This window comes from Perca flavescens, chromosome 3 (genome assembly GCF_004354835.1).
Source record: "Perca flavescens isolate YP-PL-M2 chromosome 3, PFLA_1.0, whole genome shotgun sequence".
In the NCBI taxonomy this organism is placed as follows: domain Eukaryota; kingdom Metazoa; phylum Chordata; class Actinopteri; order Perciformes; family Percidae; genus Perca; species Perca flavescens.
The window spans coordinates 196,559-215,233 of NC_041333.1; the positions used below are offsets into that span (position 1 = coordinate 196,559).

General features: G+C 45.9%; 1 protein-coding gene across 1 annotated transcript in view; it reads right to left on the reverse strand.

Annotated features, from left to right (window-relative positions):
• pitpnm3 (PITPNM family member 3) overlaps positions 1-18,675 on the reverse strand; it is a 140,962-nt gene that overhangs the window by 64,145 nt on the left and 58,142 nt on the right. The window contains exons 4-5 of the mRNA XM_028574362.1: positions 2,835-2,905; positions 2,449-2,669 (exon numbers count right to left, since the gene is read on the reverse strand). Of these exons, the coding sequence (XP_028430163.1) occupies positions 2,449-2,669; positions 2,835-2,905 (292 nt within the window). The remainder of the gene's footprint in view (positions 1-2,448; positions 2,670-2,834; positions 2,906-18,675) is intronic.

Genomic DNA, 18,675 nt, shown 5'->3' on the forward strand with positions numbered 1-18,675 from the left:
GGACAGGACAGTTGACAAACACAAGGATGTATTATTAGTAACTGGGTAGAATGATCTACGATTCATATTGGGTGATCATGGTTTTCGTCTTTGAAGGGAGTTGGAAAAACATGTTATGCATAAGTGTGGATGGTGTTGATAGTGTGTGTACATGTGTATGAGTAAAGCGATAATTGCAAGGGAGAAAGAAAAAAAAGGGGGGAAATAGAATAATTAAATGATATAAATAATGTAAGCACAGACGTTTCTAATAGCATCAACTCTGTTCTCTTTAAATGTCACAGTAAGCCATTGCCGTGTGACAGTGAGCCACCATGCACAATACTAGGACGCTGAAACTGAAGCAGCTAAATGGAATTCACCCTCATTATATTGACTTGTTCACAGCTGTTTTTCCTACTCTGACATGTGAAGCTCTCTTCTGTGAAAAGAGCCCGTGCAGCATAGAGTTCAGGCAGAGCACTGAAGTGGTCTTTCCATTAGCTGTTCCATTCATGCTTCACAATCATTCACCAGCTGCCTAGTAACTTCCAATCACATTCATGCAGGTGTACAGCACGGCCAATATAACCCAACGCTTCTCACTATTACTCTGCTCATTCCATAGCTCCCTCAGCCACCCCAACCTCCTTCGTTACGTGTGAAGCTTTTGTTATTTGTTGAATTTAATTAAGATTTAAAGTGATGGTTCGGAGTAATTTCACCCTAGGGTCCTTTGCACCATGACCTCAAGCCAAACACCCCCCAGAAGCTTTTTCCACCTGGGTCTAACATTGGGAGAGTTAGCGTAGAGTAGCGTTATCAGCTGAATAGCTTAGCGCAGGGGCTAATGGACCCACGTTTGTATCTCGTAAATGACCCCACTAATAATGCCGAAATGATACCAAACGTCTACTGTAGTACAAATAGGTTATGGTACTCATAAAACGATGGATTGGAAAGTTTGTAAGTACACCAAAAGTTTATGTAAATAACACTTGCCTGCTGGCTTCTGCTCTCTGCTGTTGTTGCTGCTGTAAGACGAGTGCTTAGAGCCGTCTACAAATTACAATACCGAAAAGAGATGCAACAAAAATATTTATTAATTTAACTTTTTTTTTTAACTAAGTGCTGTAGTATAACTAGCAGGAGACAAGTAATAAATGAGGTAAGTTTGGAGACATTACCTTATTTAATCATTAAATTAATAAATATTTTTGTTGTATCTCTTTTCGGTGTAGTAATTTGTAGACGGCCCTAAGCACTCGTCTAACTGCAGGTAGCAGCAGCAGCAACAGAGAGCAGAAGAGAGCAGGCAAGTGTTCATAAACTTCTGGTGTACTTACAAACTTTCCAATCCATCGTTTTATGAGTGCATAACCTATTTGTACTAGTGTAGAAGTTTGGTATCATACAAACGTGGATCCATTAGCCCCTGCGCTAAGCTATTTGCTACGCTAACTCTCCCAATGTTTGACCCAGTTGAAAAAAGCTTCTGGGGGGATGTTTGGCTCAAGGTCATGGTGCAAAGGACCCTAGGGTGAAATTACTCCGAACCATCACTTTAATGTTCATGTGTCCATTTCCAATGGCGATGCCCGGATTCTTTGAGAGCTGAGAGCAGAGCCTTTCCATCAAACCTCCCAAGTGTAACTACGTCAGTAAGCAGCCTGTGGAAGTAGTCACTTACAGTGTACACATAATGGCACTGAAATTAGCAGTATTTCTTCCTGTTGCATTAAAAGCGACAGGAAGAAGGCAGGAACAGCAAACTCATTAGCTGTTGACATGCAGAAATCATACCATAATGTGCAATAATGTCTCGCTCATAGCCTATCCATGTGTTCGTGTTAATTAAATGGATAGTTGTTAGCCAGCTAGGTAAACTGTTTTCAGCACAAATCATTCCTCTGGCATGTTTTGGAGTTACTGAACATCTTCAGATGCAGTAGTACCACCTACAAATATTAGATTTGCATGCAGCTCTGGAAAAGCATGATAGATGCAATCAGATTTGTGATCTGGCTGAAGCTGACACATGGACAGTTGAATAACAAATTAAAGGAAATAACTATTATCCATCTTAATACCTTGTGTGAATAGTCAAAATACCTTGGGCGCAACTATCAGTTATTTGTCTGTTCTGTGATACTTCACGGTATGCAACAGGTGTCTCCTTTTCTTGGAGCGTTTTGGGAAATAAATGGCGTGGGAACATAACCTGTCACACTTTAAATGGGATAATGTGATCATAGCTCCTTCTGCTACCCAGGGATAGAAGGACAACCTGGGCTATGAACAAGGTGAATAAAGGGTCTAAGCTTTTGGGCCAGCTTTAATGCTTGTTGATGTAGATTATTCAAGCCTCTGGAATTATACTGGAGGGACAAACAAAAGACTTTTAAACACTTGAAATGACAAGTGTAAACGGGGCCAATGAGGCCTCCCTGTTCTGGCAACAGCACTCACTTGGACAACAGGGAGAAGGCTTCAGCACACACGGCCGGACATGGCACCAGCTGGATCTTCACGTGTTCGGCGGCGGCCTTGAAATGCGCCCACGTCACCTTATCCAGCACTGACGTCAAGGTGGCCACATCGCCAGCCTTTGTGCTGGGGTCTCCGCCTGCTGTGTCCAAGATGTTTCCCCCATGCACCACTAGCAGCAGCACATGCGTCTTACATTTCCTCTGCAAAAGGGTTCAGGTAGAGTTGAAAAAAGAGACTTAAAAAAGAGAGACATAAAAGGAGTGAAAGAATAGAGGCAGCATTCTGTGAAAGCAGTGGGGCCACAAAGCAAAACAAATAACTGGGTACTGCTGACTATACTGAGAGGCTGTTCATAATGATCCTACCTCTATTTCCTCCAGTCCTTCAATGCTGCTCTGAGGGGGGCAGCGTGGACCCCCCAGCTGGTAGAGACCCTCTGTATTGGATGAGTAAAGAGTAGAAGCAGGAAGTGGCAAGAAGGAAAGAAAGAGCGAAGAATAAGGAGAGAGAGAAGGGTCACTGCAGGAGCCACTTCACCCAGATGCCCCCATAAAAGAAGCACAAATGGATATTGATTGGTGAATATGGTCAATATTACTAATGCCTCTTCATCTCTCTTCATTTGTACTTCATACTGGGCAATGGGATTATGTACCCTTAGGCTCAAATGGCATAACCATAAGATTCAGAAGTCAATAGTGACAGTAAACAGCAGGAGTGTGGTTGCATTTCTGCTGCAGCATCTATAGCCATCACATGTAATTGGATTTTAGTTCCTCTGTTGCAGAAGCAACAATAGACTTATTTTCTAGGGACAAAAGATGAAGGGATGGGGACATTTTTTTGTCCCAACTAGAAGCATTTATCCCTCTCTCTCCGTGCGGTGCAGCATTTGATGGGAACCTAGCCAAACTCATTACCCTCTCCGGAAGCCTGTGCACGCTGTGTCATCCTATTCCCGAGCTCTCTCCTGTCCCTATTTCTATTTTCTCTCTCCGGGCTCAAGGCATGGCTCTGTGTTTTGCTCGCTCGTTGTTTATTTGGCCTCCTCGTCTGGGACCGGCTGCCATGGGAGGCTCTCACAGACTCACGCGCTGTCATCTCCCTTCTACTCCGTTCACAGCCCACAGCCTGCTTCCGACTGCTCAGCACACACAAGGGACTCAGCACACTGCACTATTTTGGTCACAAAGTAAAGGGAAATCAATAGAGGCAGGTTTTCTTTTTTCTGAAAGAGGGAGGGAGGTAGGGCATTAAAAGTTCCTCCATAAACCTTGCCAATTATTTTAGAGTGAAAAGTTTGCTGTGTGATTCGACAGCAAGCAGATAAATGTGTTTGATAAGAAGGTGGTTGTACTCATTTGTGGGGCTAGATCATTATTGTGTTTTTGAAACACACTGATAGACCTGTTTACTATAGAGCTGCAACACTTATTAAAAAGTCAACCAATCGATTCTATTTCTATTTTCTGATATTTTATAGACTATGCAATATATGTCTTTTATCAAAAATGATATACTATATATATATATATATATATATTATTTTTTTTAAAGATAATTTTTGGGGGCATTTTAGGCCTTTATTTGTATAGGACAGCTGAAGACATGAAGGGGGAGAGAGAGGGGGAATGACATGCAGCAAAGGGCTGCAGGGCGGAGTCATACCTGTCGCGGAGTAAATCTCTATATATGGGCGCATGCTCTACCAGGTGAGCTACCCAGGAGCCCAATATAAAATATTTGACAGAGGTGGCACAGAGACGTTGTTTCGCAAGTCACATGTAAGTCTCAAGATGTGGGGCGTCCTCTAGCTCACCCAGTAAGGTTCGAATCCGACCTGCTGCCCTTTGCTGCGTGTCATCCCCCATCTCTCTCCCCCTTTCCTGTCTAACCACTGTCACTACTTATTAAAGGGAAAAGCCCCAAAAAATAATCTTAAAAAAAAAAAAAATGTCTCAAGTTGCGTCTATGGTGTCCGGGAGTCAAGTATAAGTCATAAACGTTATGCTTTAAGTCTCAAACTTGTTGTTTTTTTGTCTGTCTGGTGCTCTGCACTGCCAAACACACCTTTCCAATCCATTGTGCAATATGACTGGCTGCTCTCAGATAGATTCAAAGTATATTCATTGTCAGGAAAATGAAGAGTTAATTCAATTGAGGTGAGAAATAGGCTGAAACAGTGTGTGTGGCATGAAACTCATGACAGAAACCCAGTCCTGGACAAACAAAATTATTTTAGGCGGGTTAGAGCAATGCCTTAAAGCAGATGGCTGAAATAGGTTTCATTACAAGTTTCGCCACAACAATGTCTGTGGCTGATTGAGTGAAATATGATTTCTCAGGTTTGGGGGACAGAAAAGTTGCAGCTTCATTCAATGTAGTTTGGATTTCTAATGCCCCAAGAAGCATTAATATAAGTGTACAGATCATGACTCATTTGTACCTTTATCTTAAAGGAAATTCTGTTAATTAAGAGCAAAACAAAAGATTACAATTGTTTTTATCACAGAATACACAAGTTAAGATAATAATAGTGTATTCAAGCACACACTCAAACACAGCCAATATAAAAAGCCCTGCATCTTACACATTGTACTAGAAAATGTACTGGCTGCCAATCAGCTGGGTACAGAACAATGTAGAAAAACTCTCAGAGGAAATAGCAGAGCTTTGCTCACCTCATCATTTTAGAGGGCAGCATGCATGGTGTAGCCCAGCTTGTGAATCTAACAACAAGTAAGACATTTGTCTGATATTGGGAGAAACTGACAAAATCATATTTCTGTTGGCACGGCTCAGTGGTATTAACCGGCTTCCTGTGGTTATGAGGCCAATTTCTTTTTTCCTGCAGCAGATTAGTGCTCCGTCCGTCCGCTTCTCTGTTTTCATTTATGGTGCTTCCTCTCAGTTGTCTGAGTCCTGCCAGTCAATATGTGCTTTTTAAAGCTTAGTTGTATTTAGCAGCTCTCTGCGCTTATTTTCTCTCAACAAATGGCCTAACCTTGAAAGCACCCTGTGAAAAGTTAACAATGCCGTAGTTCTGCAGCACTGTGACCATCTCCAGTGGCTTAAAGTGCAGTCAGGCACACACCTGTACACACTACACTGTAAGTTCACACGGAGCATCTGTTATCTACTGCAGTCTGAGATATTTCTTAACTTATCTGTGAGAGAAGAAGAGAAAATTGACCCCAGAAAGAGGGCTGTGAAGAGGAAAGGGCTCAACAGAGAAGTCTACTAGAGCTGAATAAGAGGATGAAATATTGATCTATTGATCCAAGTTTGGATCCCTCTTGTGTGTCATTCTGTCTGCACAGCTATGATATAAAATGTAATTTTTCCTTAAAACTAAGGGTTGTCTCTTTTTGTCTCAAGCATGCAGAGTTTTGGTTTTCTGTTTCCTCTCAGGTCTCGACCACTTCTATCACTATCACACATTTATAACCTTTCATTGAGCAGATGGCAGAAAAACAAGAAGGGGGGATGCAAGTGAGTGGCAAAAGACTGCATTCATTTTTGGGAAGATTTGCTTCCAAACTAGAGATTTTTATCCTCAAAAGGGAGAATGAAAATGGCAAAATGCCCTCAAGGTTTCCTGCCTGCTGGAGTGTGAATTGACTCATCAGAGAGGTACAGTAATGCGGGCAATTATCTGTTTTCCTGGAAAGATATGTACAGAAAACAGCAGAGTTGGCTTTCAGCTTGCAAATTATTTTTGCCTTTAAATATTTTGCTCACACAAGACATGCTACGATTTTGATAAACATAAGAAGAAATTTAGAATGCAGAACAAAGCCTCTCATTTAAATTTGTAGGAATTGATTATGAACACCCTATAGTACACAGATGTGGGACAATACTCAATATAACTGTACTATACAAGGTATGATCACACTGCAACAGACCCATAGTATTATGGCAGTATCTTTATTGAAATTACTAGCTGTGGTCATGAGGAGAACCTCTTGGCCTCATTCAATTAACATGACATCAGAAAAACAGAGATAGCTTGGGCCCTATTTTAACGATCTAAGCGCACGGCGTAAAGCGCCTGGTGCAGGTGTGTTTAGGGCGTGTCCAAATCCACTTTTGCTTGCTGCAAGAGTGGATTTTGCTTTTGATGGGGGAATAAAGGGTCCATGCGCATGTTTTAAAAGGGTTGTACTTAGTGTCTTCATTAATCAGAGGTGTGTTTTGGGCGTAACATGCAATCAACCAATCAGAGATCATCTCCCATTCCCTTTAAAAGCCAGGCGCGTTTGGACCTTGGAGCATTGCTATTATGATGGAGGATTTGCTGAGCAGGAAGGAGAGATGTTCAGGAGAAGAAACTGATCTGCTTGTGCGTGAAGTGAAAGTGCGCAAGCAGATCATATATGGCACGAGCACTATTCCACCGACATTTTTTTTACATTGTAATATTTATATTTTTAATCTTTTGCACGTTTTGTGTGCTGGTGAATGTCCCTGTGTGTGTAACAAGCATAGGGTGTGTTTACGCTGTTAAAATAACAATGAAATGCTGCGTTAATGACTTTAGACCAGGTTTTTGTTGGTCAATGGCGTGATCACTTCCTGCTGCCTCAAGATAGAGAGCATTTTTAAAACAGCTTCCTGCTGCTGCTGGAAACAATGCTGATACGCGCAGTAAGACTGAATTTAAATGGTGAAGTTTTACGCCGTAAAAACAAAAAAACTAAATAATGAGCTGAAAGAAGAACGCTGCATTTTTACATGTTACAGTGTTTGTTTACTGCCAAACAAGAGAGATTTCCTCCATTGGGAGCTGGTATGGTAAATGACAAATCCCTTGAAGTTCACTTACACACACAGAAGATCAATGATTGATCGATGGGTAAATCTGAAATGCAAATTGTGTTTTGCACTCTGAAACACACTTCTCTAATGCAAAAATACAGAATAACTTATAGTGATCTAGGGCACGGGGAGATGAGAGGTTTTTACATGTGATTATTTGGGCTGAGATACAGTAATTGCACAATATTTTTGTGTCTGCACATCTTTATCAGCAATGTACAATAACCACTAGTCATACACGTTATCTAGGAAAGAAATCTTGGTTTTCATTTTTTTTAGGAGATATTTTTTGTGGAACATTTGCCTTTCTTTGACAAAGGTCCCTAGTCCGAATAAAACCAAGGACATCGCTAAATTGTCCACTCACAATATTTCTAACAAGACATTACGATGGTTTAAATCATATTTAGAGAATAGGAAGCACTGCACAAGAATTAAGAGCACTATGTCTTCTTTTTTGGACTGCCCAGTTGGGGTGCCACAAGGATCCATTCTGGGCCCTCTTTTGTTCAGTGTTTTTATAAATGATCTTCCAGCTATCTGTCCTGACATTCATGTACAAATGTACGCCGATGATGCAGTGATATATTTCCATGCAAACTCAGGTCAAAAAGCAGCAGCTGTGCTCCAGGGAGCGATGGGAAAAATCTCAGATTGGATGGTACAATCATGCTTGACATTACATTTTAGTAAAACAGTCAGCATGTTCTTTTCAATAAGGAATACGTTTTACTATGCGCCAGAAATTGTGGTAAAAGGTACAAGGATTCAGGAAGTTGAGTTGGTCAAGTATTTAGGTGTAGTGTTGGATAGGACACTATCGTTTAAAAAGCATATTTCAAAATTGATCCATCCATCCATCCATCCATCCATCTTCGTCCGCTTATCCGGTGTCGGGTCGCGGGGGGAGCAACTCCAGCAGGGGACCCCAAACTTCCCTTTCCCGAGCAATATTAACCAGCTCCGACTGGGGGATCCCGAGGCGTTCCCAGGCCAGGTTGGAGATATAATCCCTCCACCTAGTCCTGGGTCTTCCCCGAGGCCTCCTCCCAGCTGGACGTGCCTGGAACACCTCCCTAGGGAGGCGCCCAGGGGGCATCCTTACCAGATGCCCGAACCACCTCAACTGGCTCCTTTCGACGCAAGGGTGGGGGGTGAGGGTAGGAACGAAAACTGACCGGTAGATCGAGAGCTTTGCCTTCTGGCTAAGCTCTCTTTTCGTCACAACGGTGCGATAGATTGAATGCAATACCGCACCCGCTGCGCCGATTCTCCGACCAATCTCCCGCTCCATTGTCCCCTCACTCACGAACACAACCCCAAGGTACTTGAACTCCTTCACTTGGGGTAAGGACTCATTCCCTACCTGGAGAAGGCATTCCATCGGTTTCCTGCTGAGAACCATGGCCTCAGATTTAGAGGTGCTGATCCTCATCCCAACCGCTTCACACTCGGTTGCGAACCGATCCAGTGAGTGCTGAAGGTCGCAGGCCGATGATGCCATCAGGACCACATCATCTGCAAAGAGCAGCGATGAGATCCCCAGCCCACCAAACTGCAACCCCTCCCCACCCCGACTACGCCTCGATATCCTGTCCATAAATACTACAAACAGGATTGGTGACAAAGCGCAGCCCTGGCGGAGGCCAACCCTCACCTGAAACGAGTCCGACTTACTACCGAGAACCCGGACACAGCTCTCACTTTGGTCATACAGAGATTGGATGGCCCTGAGAAGAGACCCCCTCACCCCATACTCCCCGCAGCACCTCCCACAGTATCTCCCGGGGACCCGGTCATACGCCTTCTCCAAATCCACAAAACACATGTAGACCCGGTTGGGCATACTCCCAGGCTCCCTCCAGGATCCTTGCGAGAGTGAAGAGCTGGTCCGTTGTTCCACGACCAGGATGGAATCCGCATTGTTCCTCCTCAACCCGAGGTTCGACTATCGGCCGAACCCTCCTTTCCAGCACCTTGGAGTAGACTTTACCAGGGAGGCTGAGAAGTGTGATACCCCTATAATTGGCACACACCCTCTGGTCCCCTTTTTAAAAAGGGGAACCACCACCCCAGTCTGCCACTCCTTTGGCACCGTCCCAGACTTCCACGCAATGTTGAAAAGGCGTGTCAACCAGGACAGCCCCCTCCACACCCAGAGCCTTGAGCATTTCTGGACGGATCTCATCAATCCCGGGGCTTTGCCACTGTGTAGTTGTTTGACTACATCAGTGACTTCCGCCTGGGAAATCGACGACAATCCCCCATTATCCTCCAGCTCTGCCTCTAACATAGAGGGCGTATTAGTCGGATTCAGGAGTTCCTCAAAGTGCTCCTTCCACCGCCCTATTACCTCCTCAGTTGAGGTCAACAGTGTCCCATCCTTACTGTACACAGCTTGGATGGTTCCCCGCTTCCCCCTCCTGAGGTGGCGAACAGTTTTCCAGAAGCACTTTGGTGCCGACCGAAAGTCCTTCTCCATGTCTTCTCCAAACTTCTCCCACACCCGCTGCTTTGCCTCTTTCACGGCAGAGGCTGCAGCCCTTCGGGCCCTTCGGTACCCTGCAACTGCCTCCGGAGTCCTTCATCCTTCAAAGACTCCTTCTTCAGTCGGACGGCTTCCCTGACCACCGGTGTCCACCACGGTGTTCGTGGGTTACCGCCCCTTGAGGCACCTAAGACCCTAAGACCACAGCTCCTCGCCGCAGCTTCAGCAATGGAAACTTTGAACATTGTCCACTCGGGTTCAATGCCCCCAGCCTCCACAGGGATGCACGAAAAGCTCCGCCGGAGGTGTGAGTTGAAAGTCTGTCGGACAGGGGCCTCCTCCAGACGTTCCCAATTTACCCGCACTACACGTTTGGGCTTACCAGGTCTGTCCAGAGTCTTCCCCCACCCTCTGACCCAACTCACCACCAGATGGTGATCGGTTGACAGCTCTGCCCCTCTCTTCACCCGAGTGTCCAAAACACACGGCCTCAGATCAGATGAAACGATTATGAAATCGATCATTGACCTTCGGCCTAGGGTGCTCTGGTACCAGGTACACTTATGAACATCCCTATGTTCGAACATGGTGTTCGTTATAGACAATCCATGACTAGCACAGAAGTCCAACAACAAACAACCACTCTGGTTTAGATCAGGGAGGCCGTTCCTCCCAATCACGCCTTTCCAGGTGTCTCCATCATTGCCCACGTGTGCGTTGAAGTCCCCCAGCAGAACAATGGAGTCCCCCACTGGAGCCCCATGCAGGACTCCAGTCAAGGTCTCCAAGAAGGCCGAATACTCCGAACTCCTGTTTGGTGCATATGCACAAACAACAATCAGAGTTTTCCCCCACAACCCGCAGGCGTAGGGAGGCGACCCCCTCTCGTCCACGGGGTAAACTCCAACACAGCGGCGCTCAGCCGGGGGCTTGTGAGTATCCCCACACCCGCCCGGCGCCTCATACCCTGGGCAACTCCGGAGAAGAAAAGAGTCCAACCCCTATCCAGGAGTATGGTTCCAGAACCAAGACTGTGCGTAGAGGTAAGCCCCACCAGATCTAACCGGTAGCGCTCCACCTCCCGCACCAGTTCCGGCTCCTTCCCCACAGAGAGGTGACGTTCCACGCCCCCAGAGCCAGCGTCTGCCGCCCGGGTCTGGTCCGTCGAGGCCCCTGACCTTCACTGCCACCCATGTGGCATCGCACCCGACCCCAACAGTTCCTCCCACAGGTGGTGGGCCCATGGGATGGAGAGGGAGTTGCCACGTAGCTTGTTCGGGCTGTGCCCGGCCGGGCTCCGTGGCAAACCCGGCCACCAGGCGCTCGCCGACGAGCCCGCCGTCTGGGCCTGGCTCCAGACGGGGGCCCCGGGCTTCCTCCGGGCAGGGTCACTCCATCTCTGCTTAGCTTTTTCATTGGGGTTTTTGAACCATTCTTTGTCTGGCCCCTCACCTGAGACCACTTTGCCTTGGGAGACCCTACCAGGAGCACAAAGCTCCAGACAACACAGCCCTCAGGTTCACAGAGACACACAAACCTCTCCACCACGCTAAGGTGATGGTTCACGGAGAAGTTTCAAAATTGATAAAAACTGTAAAATTTAATTTATCACAGTTTAGATATATTCGTCCTCAAATGAGCACAGATGCTGCTAAGCTTTATATGCATGCGATGATATTTTCTCATCTTACTTACTGCATCACAAATTGGACTCTTTCAAACAATTCTGCGTTACAGCCGCTTCAAAGCTTGTACAAGCAGGCACTTAAAATTTTAGATAAAAAACCTTTTTCACACCATTACTGTAACATTGTGAAGAAATATAAATTATTAACGTTTGACAATTTCGTTAGTAAACAAGATTCTTTATAATTTGGCCCCACAGTCCCTGAGAAAGTTTGTGAAACCTTGTGAAGAGGCAGGTATTAGAACTACGCGAGCCTCTTCCAGAGGAGATTGTTATGTTAACTTTAGGTCCTCTACTTTTGGGCAGAACTGCTTTTCTGTGAAAGCCGCAGGGATGTGGAATTTGTTGCCAGTTGTTGTTTGAGAGAGTGTTACTTTGCAACAGTTTAAAGTTAACCTCAAGAAGTGGTTGAAAGACGGTCAGATTTGTGATCATTAATACAAACCTGGTAAACTAGGGTACTGTTAAAATTTTAGGTAGGCAATAATAAAAGTAAAAAAAATAAATAAAAAAACTGTAATAATTGTACATACTGTAAATATTGAAGGTGATGTTGAGGTGATCCTTGTGTTGGTGCTGTATTTGTATTTTATCTGTATTTTATATTGTGAATGACCGTTTTAGTAGGAATGCTCATCATCCACTGCATATACCTGCTCTCACTTTGCCTCTGCCCAGGGACTACAAATGAAAATTAGCTTGTAGCTATCTCTGGTCTGTGCAACACATTTGTTGTGCAATGTCCCTGTCAAATAAATAAATAAATAAAATAAAAATTGCGATTGCAAGAAGTGAAGAGATCTTTTTGTATTTTTTATTTGTATCACTTGATTTGAAAGTGTGTGCTTAAGTAGCAACAGGTTAGGGTGCTCATTTGGATGTATGATGTCTCCTGACTGGTTGAACAGCCCCCCCTGACCCCTGGCACATTACAGGCATGCTAACACGCTCAGCCATCTGTTCACTGCTGCTGAAATCTGTGTCATGTCATGTACTGCGAGAAGACCCCCAGGAGACGCCACCAGCTCTACTGCATGACAAACTCACACACACTCACACACACACACACACACACACACACACACACACACACACACACACACACACACACACACAAGGTAGCCAAAGCTCATTCAGTGTCTGTAACTAGGGATGTGCTAATCTGATATTCACCAAAAGCACTGGATCGGACATATTGACAAATGAACCCTGACATTCATGTGAATAATTGATAAAAGTGGTGGGAACAGCTGTCTGAAGATATTTACAATCTAAGGAGAAAAACTAAATGTAAGAAGAAATCAGTATTGGATTATCAGTGTAAACCAGGGGTCAGCAACCTTAGGCACGCGTTCCACCATTGGCATGCTGTAGCTCAACCAATGGCACACTAGCAATAAGTGTGTCTGTTATTTACAGTAGTACAATGAACTTTTCCCCCAACTGCGTTCCGTGAAGACCCGCCTAACTCTGCCTCTGATGAGAATGCGGTGCAAAGGAAAAAAAACACACTGCCTGCCTTAAAGCATAAATCTCGCCAAAATGCAACCTAGGGTCTTTTTGTGAATGTACCTGAGTCAAACTTTCATTTAAAAGCATATTTAGGACGGAAGCGCCACTTTTAAGATTTACCGTATTTTCCTTTTTCAGTCAAATGGCCTTTTGAATGGAAGTGATAGGGGCACTTTTATGCTAGCCTCAAAATAGCTATCTTTAAAACACTAAGAAGGCTCAACACAACATGAAACTTTGCTCCAAGTATCACCAGGGGCTCTACACTTTAATGAAAGCGTTGACAACATTGTTTGTGTACCCAGAGTTTACTAAAAAGAAAGGTTTTGAACAACTCACCATAGCTCTTGTTGTTTCCAGCCACTACCACCTCGGCAGTCAAAACGAGTCGATATCCGAATGCGAATGAACAGACTCCATATGAGGCTCCTTTTTCAACTACAAGGTCAATATTGGTTTTCAATAACGACAAAACAACGACTTATCCGTGCATTTATATGGAACTAAGCTTTAGGAGCTTTCCATCTTTACTCTCCTCCCTGTTAGGTTGCATTCGGAAATCGATTGTTTTTGACTGATAAAATGGCTGCAGCCGGAAACAACAAGAGCTACGTGTGAGTTGTTCAAAACCTTTCTTTTTAGTAAACTCTGGGTACACAAACAATGTTGTCAACGCTTTCACAAGTGTAGAGCCCCTGGTGATACTTGGAGAAAAGTTTCATGTTGTGTCGAGCCTTCTTAGTGTTTTAAAAATAGCTATTTTGAGGCTAGCATAAAAGTGCCCCTATCACTTCCATTCAAAAGGCCATTTGACCGAAAAACGAAAATACGGTAAATCTTAAAAGTGGCGTTTCCGTCCTAAATATGCTTTTAAACGAAAGTTTGACTCAGGTACATTCACAAAAAGACCCTAGGTTGCATTTTGGCGAGAGTTACGCTTTAATGCAGATATGGAACACTGACTACCAAGAATATTTTAAAATGGCACTTCATATTAAACAAATACTCAATGTTTTGGTATCGGTTTTGGAAAAGGAAAATTGGTTATCGAGTGAAGTCTATTCTCTAAGTCCTTTTATGTGAAAAAGGGCAATAAAGGAGGGATCCTGGGCATAGGTTGCAGTAGTATACTTATTATATGAATAACTAGATTTAATTAGAGAAACTAAGTTAATGCAGCACATAGCATATAAAACTAAGTAATTATTAGAGTTTACGGGATATAGATCCATTTCTGCGTCACATAAACTCGAACAACAGCAACGCTTGATCATCATTTCTAAAGGGTCAAGGACAAGTGTTTACCATCAGCAGGAGAAAGCTACGTGGCGTTACCACAATTTTTTGTTTGTTGTCATTTCATACAGTCATTCTCTACCTCCTCCTCCCCTTCTCTCCCCTTCTCTCCCCTCCTCACCCTGCCTCGCCCCGCTGGAGCTCCAGGCGGCAACAGTGTTGTTTGGTGTGATTACGTGCTCTCAATGTGGGGTCACACAGCATTTCTTACTTCATATCCTGCCAGACCAACACGCACATATGCACACAAATGCAGACTTACACACACGTTATAGGCATATACTGTAGACACACACAGAAATACACACACAGGAGAAAGATTCTTTAACAACAAAGGTGCAAAGGGCTGTACAAATAAGATATCAGAGGTAGAACAATACTCTTATCATCTGATCACATCATTATCTCACCACTCCACCTTTTTGTTTTGCTGTCTTTTATTATAATTCTGCAGAGAAATTGCTTTTGTCATTGCAGCTTCTAAGCCTCTCTACGTAGTTTTTGTTTTCAAGAGAAAGACAAAAAGGAGAAACATTAATTTAAAGTGATTGTGCCTATGCGAGCATCGTACGCTAAAAATGGCCAAGGGAAGGCGGTGGGCAGAATACAAATGAGTCTCAGACCTTAAATTTCTGTTTTCGCCACTCTCTCTCTGCATGTGTTTCTGAATAGAGCTACAGGGGGCATGCAGAAGACGGAGCTGTTGTGCTCTGAGGAAATGGGTAATATATTTCTCTCCGGGTCACTTCATGTGGAATTATATTCTTACCATATAATATTGTTTGGTCTGTGTTAGGTTGTTGGGCAGGACTTATCACTTAGTCATCTGAACATGTTTCCCATGATGTTGCCATTTTAGCTAATGTTATTCCAGCTTGGCAGCTCACACCAGGAACAGCAGCCAAGTCAGAGTCAGTAGGTTTTGTTTATGTCAGCCGGCTATTTCAAGTTGGACTACATTATACAGCATCAATCAGTGAATGAAGTGGGAAAGATGGCCATGAAAAGAGCACGACTTTTAGGATGAGAGGGAGGAGGTGCTGAACTCGATGAAGGTACAGGTGGGAGGGAGACAGCCGCACACTCATAGCAACGATGCAAAGAATGATTTCATAATTTACCAACGTTTCGACATTACAGTCTTCTTCAGGGTATTGAAGAAATGTCATGTCATGTCGAAATGTTGGTGAATTATTAAATCATTCTTTGCATCGTGGCTACGAGTGTGCGAGACTATCTTTCCTTCACACAGCCTACATATAGCGATTTGAGTGTTTTGCACAGTGAACAGATGGGGAGCCTGAAAGGCGTTGGAGTGATGGCTGAAGTCTGATCACAGGACGTCACTGAGAAGAGATGAAGAAGAAAGAGCAGAGTGGAAAATAAGGGGCAGTTGTGCTCTAGGCATTCCTCTCTGTCACAGAGGTTTCCATCACTGTTGCCTATATTGGGAGGGAAAGTGTTTACAGTCACCAGTGGCTTGTGGTGTAATGAATGTAGGAAGATAGAGAGGGGGAAATATAAGAACATGATGAGGTGATGCTATGGGAAGGGAATGAAAGTGTAGAGAGGTCGGGGGGGAAATGCATGGTTAGAGATGAAAGGGTAGTGGATTCAGTTTCCTGATGATTACAACACCACGATCTGATCCAGTCTTCTCATATTTTATTAAGAATGAGATAATTAAGCTAATTTAAATTAAGGGGTTCAAAAACCCCAATGAATAAGCTAGGCAGAGATGGAGTGACCCTGCCCGGAGGAAGCCCGGGGCCCCCGTCTGGAGCCAGGCCCAGACGGCGGGCTCGTCGGCGAGCGCCTGGTGGCCAGGTTTGCCACGGAGCCCGGCCGGGCACAGCCCGAACAAGCTACGTGGCTCCCATCTCTCCAGCCCATGGGCCCACCACCTGTGGGAGGAACCGTTGGGGTCGGGTGCGATGCCACATGGGTGGCAGTGAAGGTCAGGGGCCTCGACGGACCAGACCCAGGCGGCAGACGCTGGCTCTGGGGACGTGGAACGTCACCTCTCTGTGGGGGAAGGAGCCGGAACTGGTGCGGGAGGTGGAGCGCTACCGGTTAGATCTGGTGGGGCTTACCTCTACGCACAGTCTTGGTTCTGGAACCATACTCCTGGATAGGGGTTGGACTCTTTTCTTCTCCGGAGTTGCCCAGGGTGTGAGGCGCCGGGCGGGTGTTGGGATACTCACAAGCCCCCGGCTGAGCACCGCTGTGTTGGAGTTTACCCCGGTGGACGAGAGGGTCGCCTCCCTACGCCTGCGGGTTGTGGGGGGGAAAACTCTGACTGTTGTTTGTGCATATGCACCAAACAGGAGTTCGGAGTATTCGGCCTTCTTGGAGACCTTGACTGGAGTCCTGCATGGGGCTCCAGTGGGGGACTCCATTGTTCTGCTGGGGGACTTCAACGCACACATGGAGACACCTGGAGAGGCGTGATTGGGAGGAACGGCCTCCCTGATCTAAACCAGAGTGGTTGTTTGTTGTTGGACTTCTCATGGATTGTCTATAACGAACACCATGTTCGAACATAGGGATGCTCATAAGTGTACCTGGTACCAGAGCACCCTAGGCCGAAGGTCAATGATCGATTTCATAATCGTTTCATCTGATCTGAGGCCGTATGTTTTGGACACTCGGGTGAAGAGAGGGGCAGAGCTGTCAACCGATCACCATCTGGTGGTGAGTTGGGTCAGAGGGTGGGGGAGGACTCTGGACAGACCTGGTAAGCCCAAACGTGTAGTGCGGGTAAATTGGGAACGTCTGGAGGAGGCCCCTGTCCGACAGACTTTCAACTCACACCTCCGGCGGAGCTTTTCGTGCATCCCTGTGGAGGCTGGGGGCATTGAACCCGAGTGGACAATGTTCAAAGTTTCCATTGCTGAAGCTGCGGCGAGGAGCTGTGGTCTTAGGGTCTTAGGTGCCTCAAGGGGCGGTAACCCACGAACACCGTGGTGGACACGGTGGTCAGGGAAGCCGTCCGACTGAAGAAGGAGTCTTTCCGGGATATGTTATCCCGGAGGACTCGGAGGCAGTTGCAGGGTACCGAAGGGCCCGAAGGGCTGCAGCCTCTGCCGTGAAAGAGGCAAAGCAGCGAGTGTGGGAGAAGTTTGGAGAAGACATGGAGAAGGACTTTCGGTCGGCACCAAAGTGCTTCTGGAAAACTGTTCGCCACCTCAGGAGGGGGAAGCGGGGAACCATCCAAGCTGTGTACAGTAAGGATGGGACACTGTTGACCTCAACTGAGGAGGTAATAGGGCGGTGGAAGGAGCACTTTGAGGAACTCCTGAATCCGACTAATACGCCCACTATGTTAGAGGCAGAGCTGGAGGATAATGGGGGATTGTCGTCGATTTCCCAGGCGGAGGTCACTGATGTAGTCAAACAACTACACAGTGGCAAAGCCCTGGGGATTGATGAGATCCGTCCAGAAATGCTCAAGGCTCTGGGTGTGGAGGGGCTGTCCTGGTTGACACGCCTCTTCAACATTGCGTGGAAGTCTGGGACGGTGCCAAAGGAGTGGTAGACTGGGGTGGTGGTTCCCCTTTTTAAAAAGGGGGACCAGAGGGTGTGTGCCAATTATAGGGGTATCACACTTCTCAGCCTCCCTGGTAAAGTCTACTCCAAGGTGCTGGAAAGGAGGGTTCGGCCGATAGTCGAACCTCGGGTTGAGGAGGAACAATGCGGATTCCGTCCTGGTCGTGGAACAACGGACCAGCTCTTCACTCTCGCAAGGATCCTGGAGGGAGCCTGGGAGTATGCCCAACCGGTCTACATGTGTTTTGTGGATTGTGGTAGTAAGTCGGACTCGTTTCAGGTGAGGGTTGGCCTCCGCCAGGGCTGCGCTTTGTCACCAATCCTGTTTGTAATATTTATGGACAGGATATCGAGGCGTAGTCGGGGTGGGGAGGGGTTGCAGTTTGGTGGGCTGGGGATCTCATCGCTGCTCTTTGCAGATGATGTGGTCCTGATGGCATCATCGGCCTGTGACCTTCAGCACTCACTGGATCGGTTCGCAACCGAGTGTGAAGCGGTTGGGATGAGGATCAGCACCTCTAAATCTGAGGCCATGGTTCTCAGCAGGAAACCGATGGAATGCCTTCTCCAGGTAGGGAATGAGTCCTTACCCCAAGTGAAGGAGTTCAAATACTTTGGGGTTTTTTTCGCGAGTGAGGGGACAATGGAGCGGGAGATTGGTCGGAGAATCGGCGCAGCGGGTGCGGTATTGCATTCAATCTATCGCACCGTTAGACGAAAAAGAGAGCTTAGCCAGAAGGCAAAGCTCTCGATCTACCGGTCAGTTTTCGTTCCTACCCTCACCTATGGTCATGAAGGCTGGGTCATGACCGAAAAAGAACGAGATCCAGGGTACAAGCGGCGAAATGGGTTT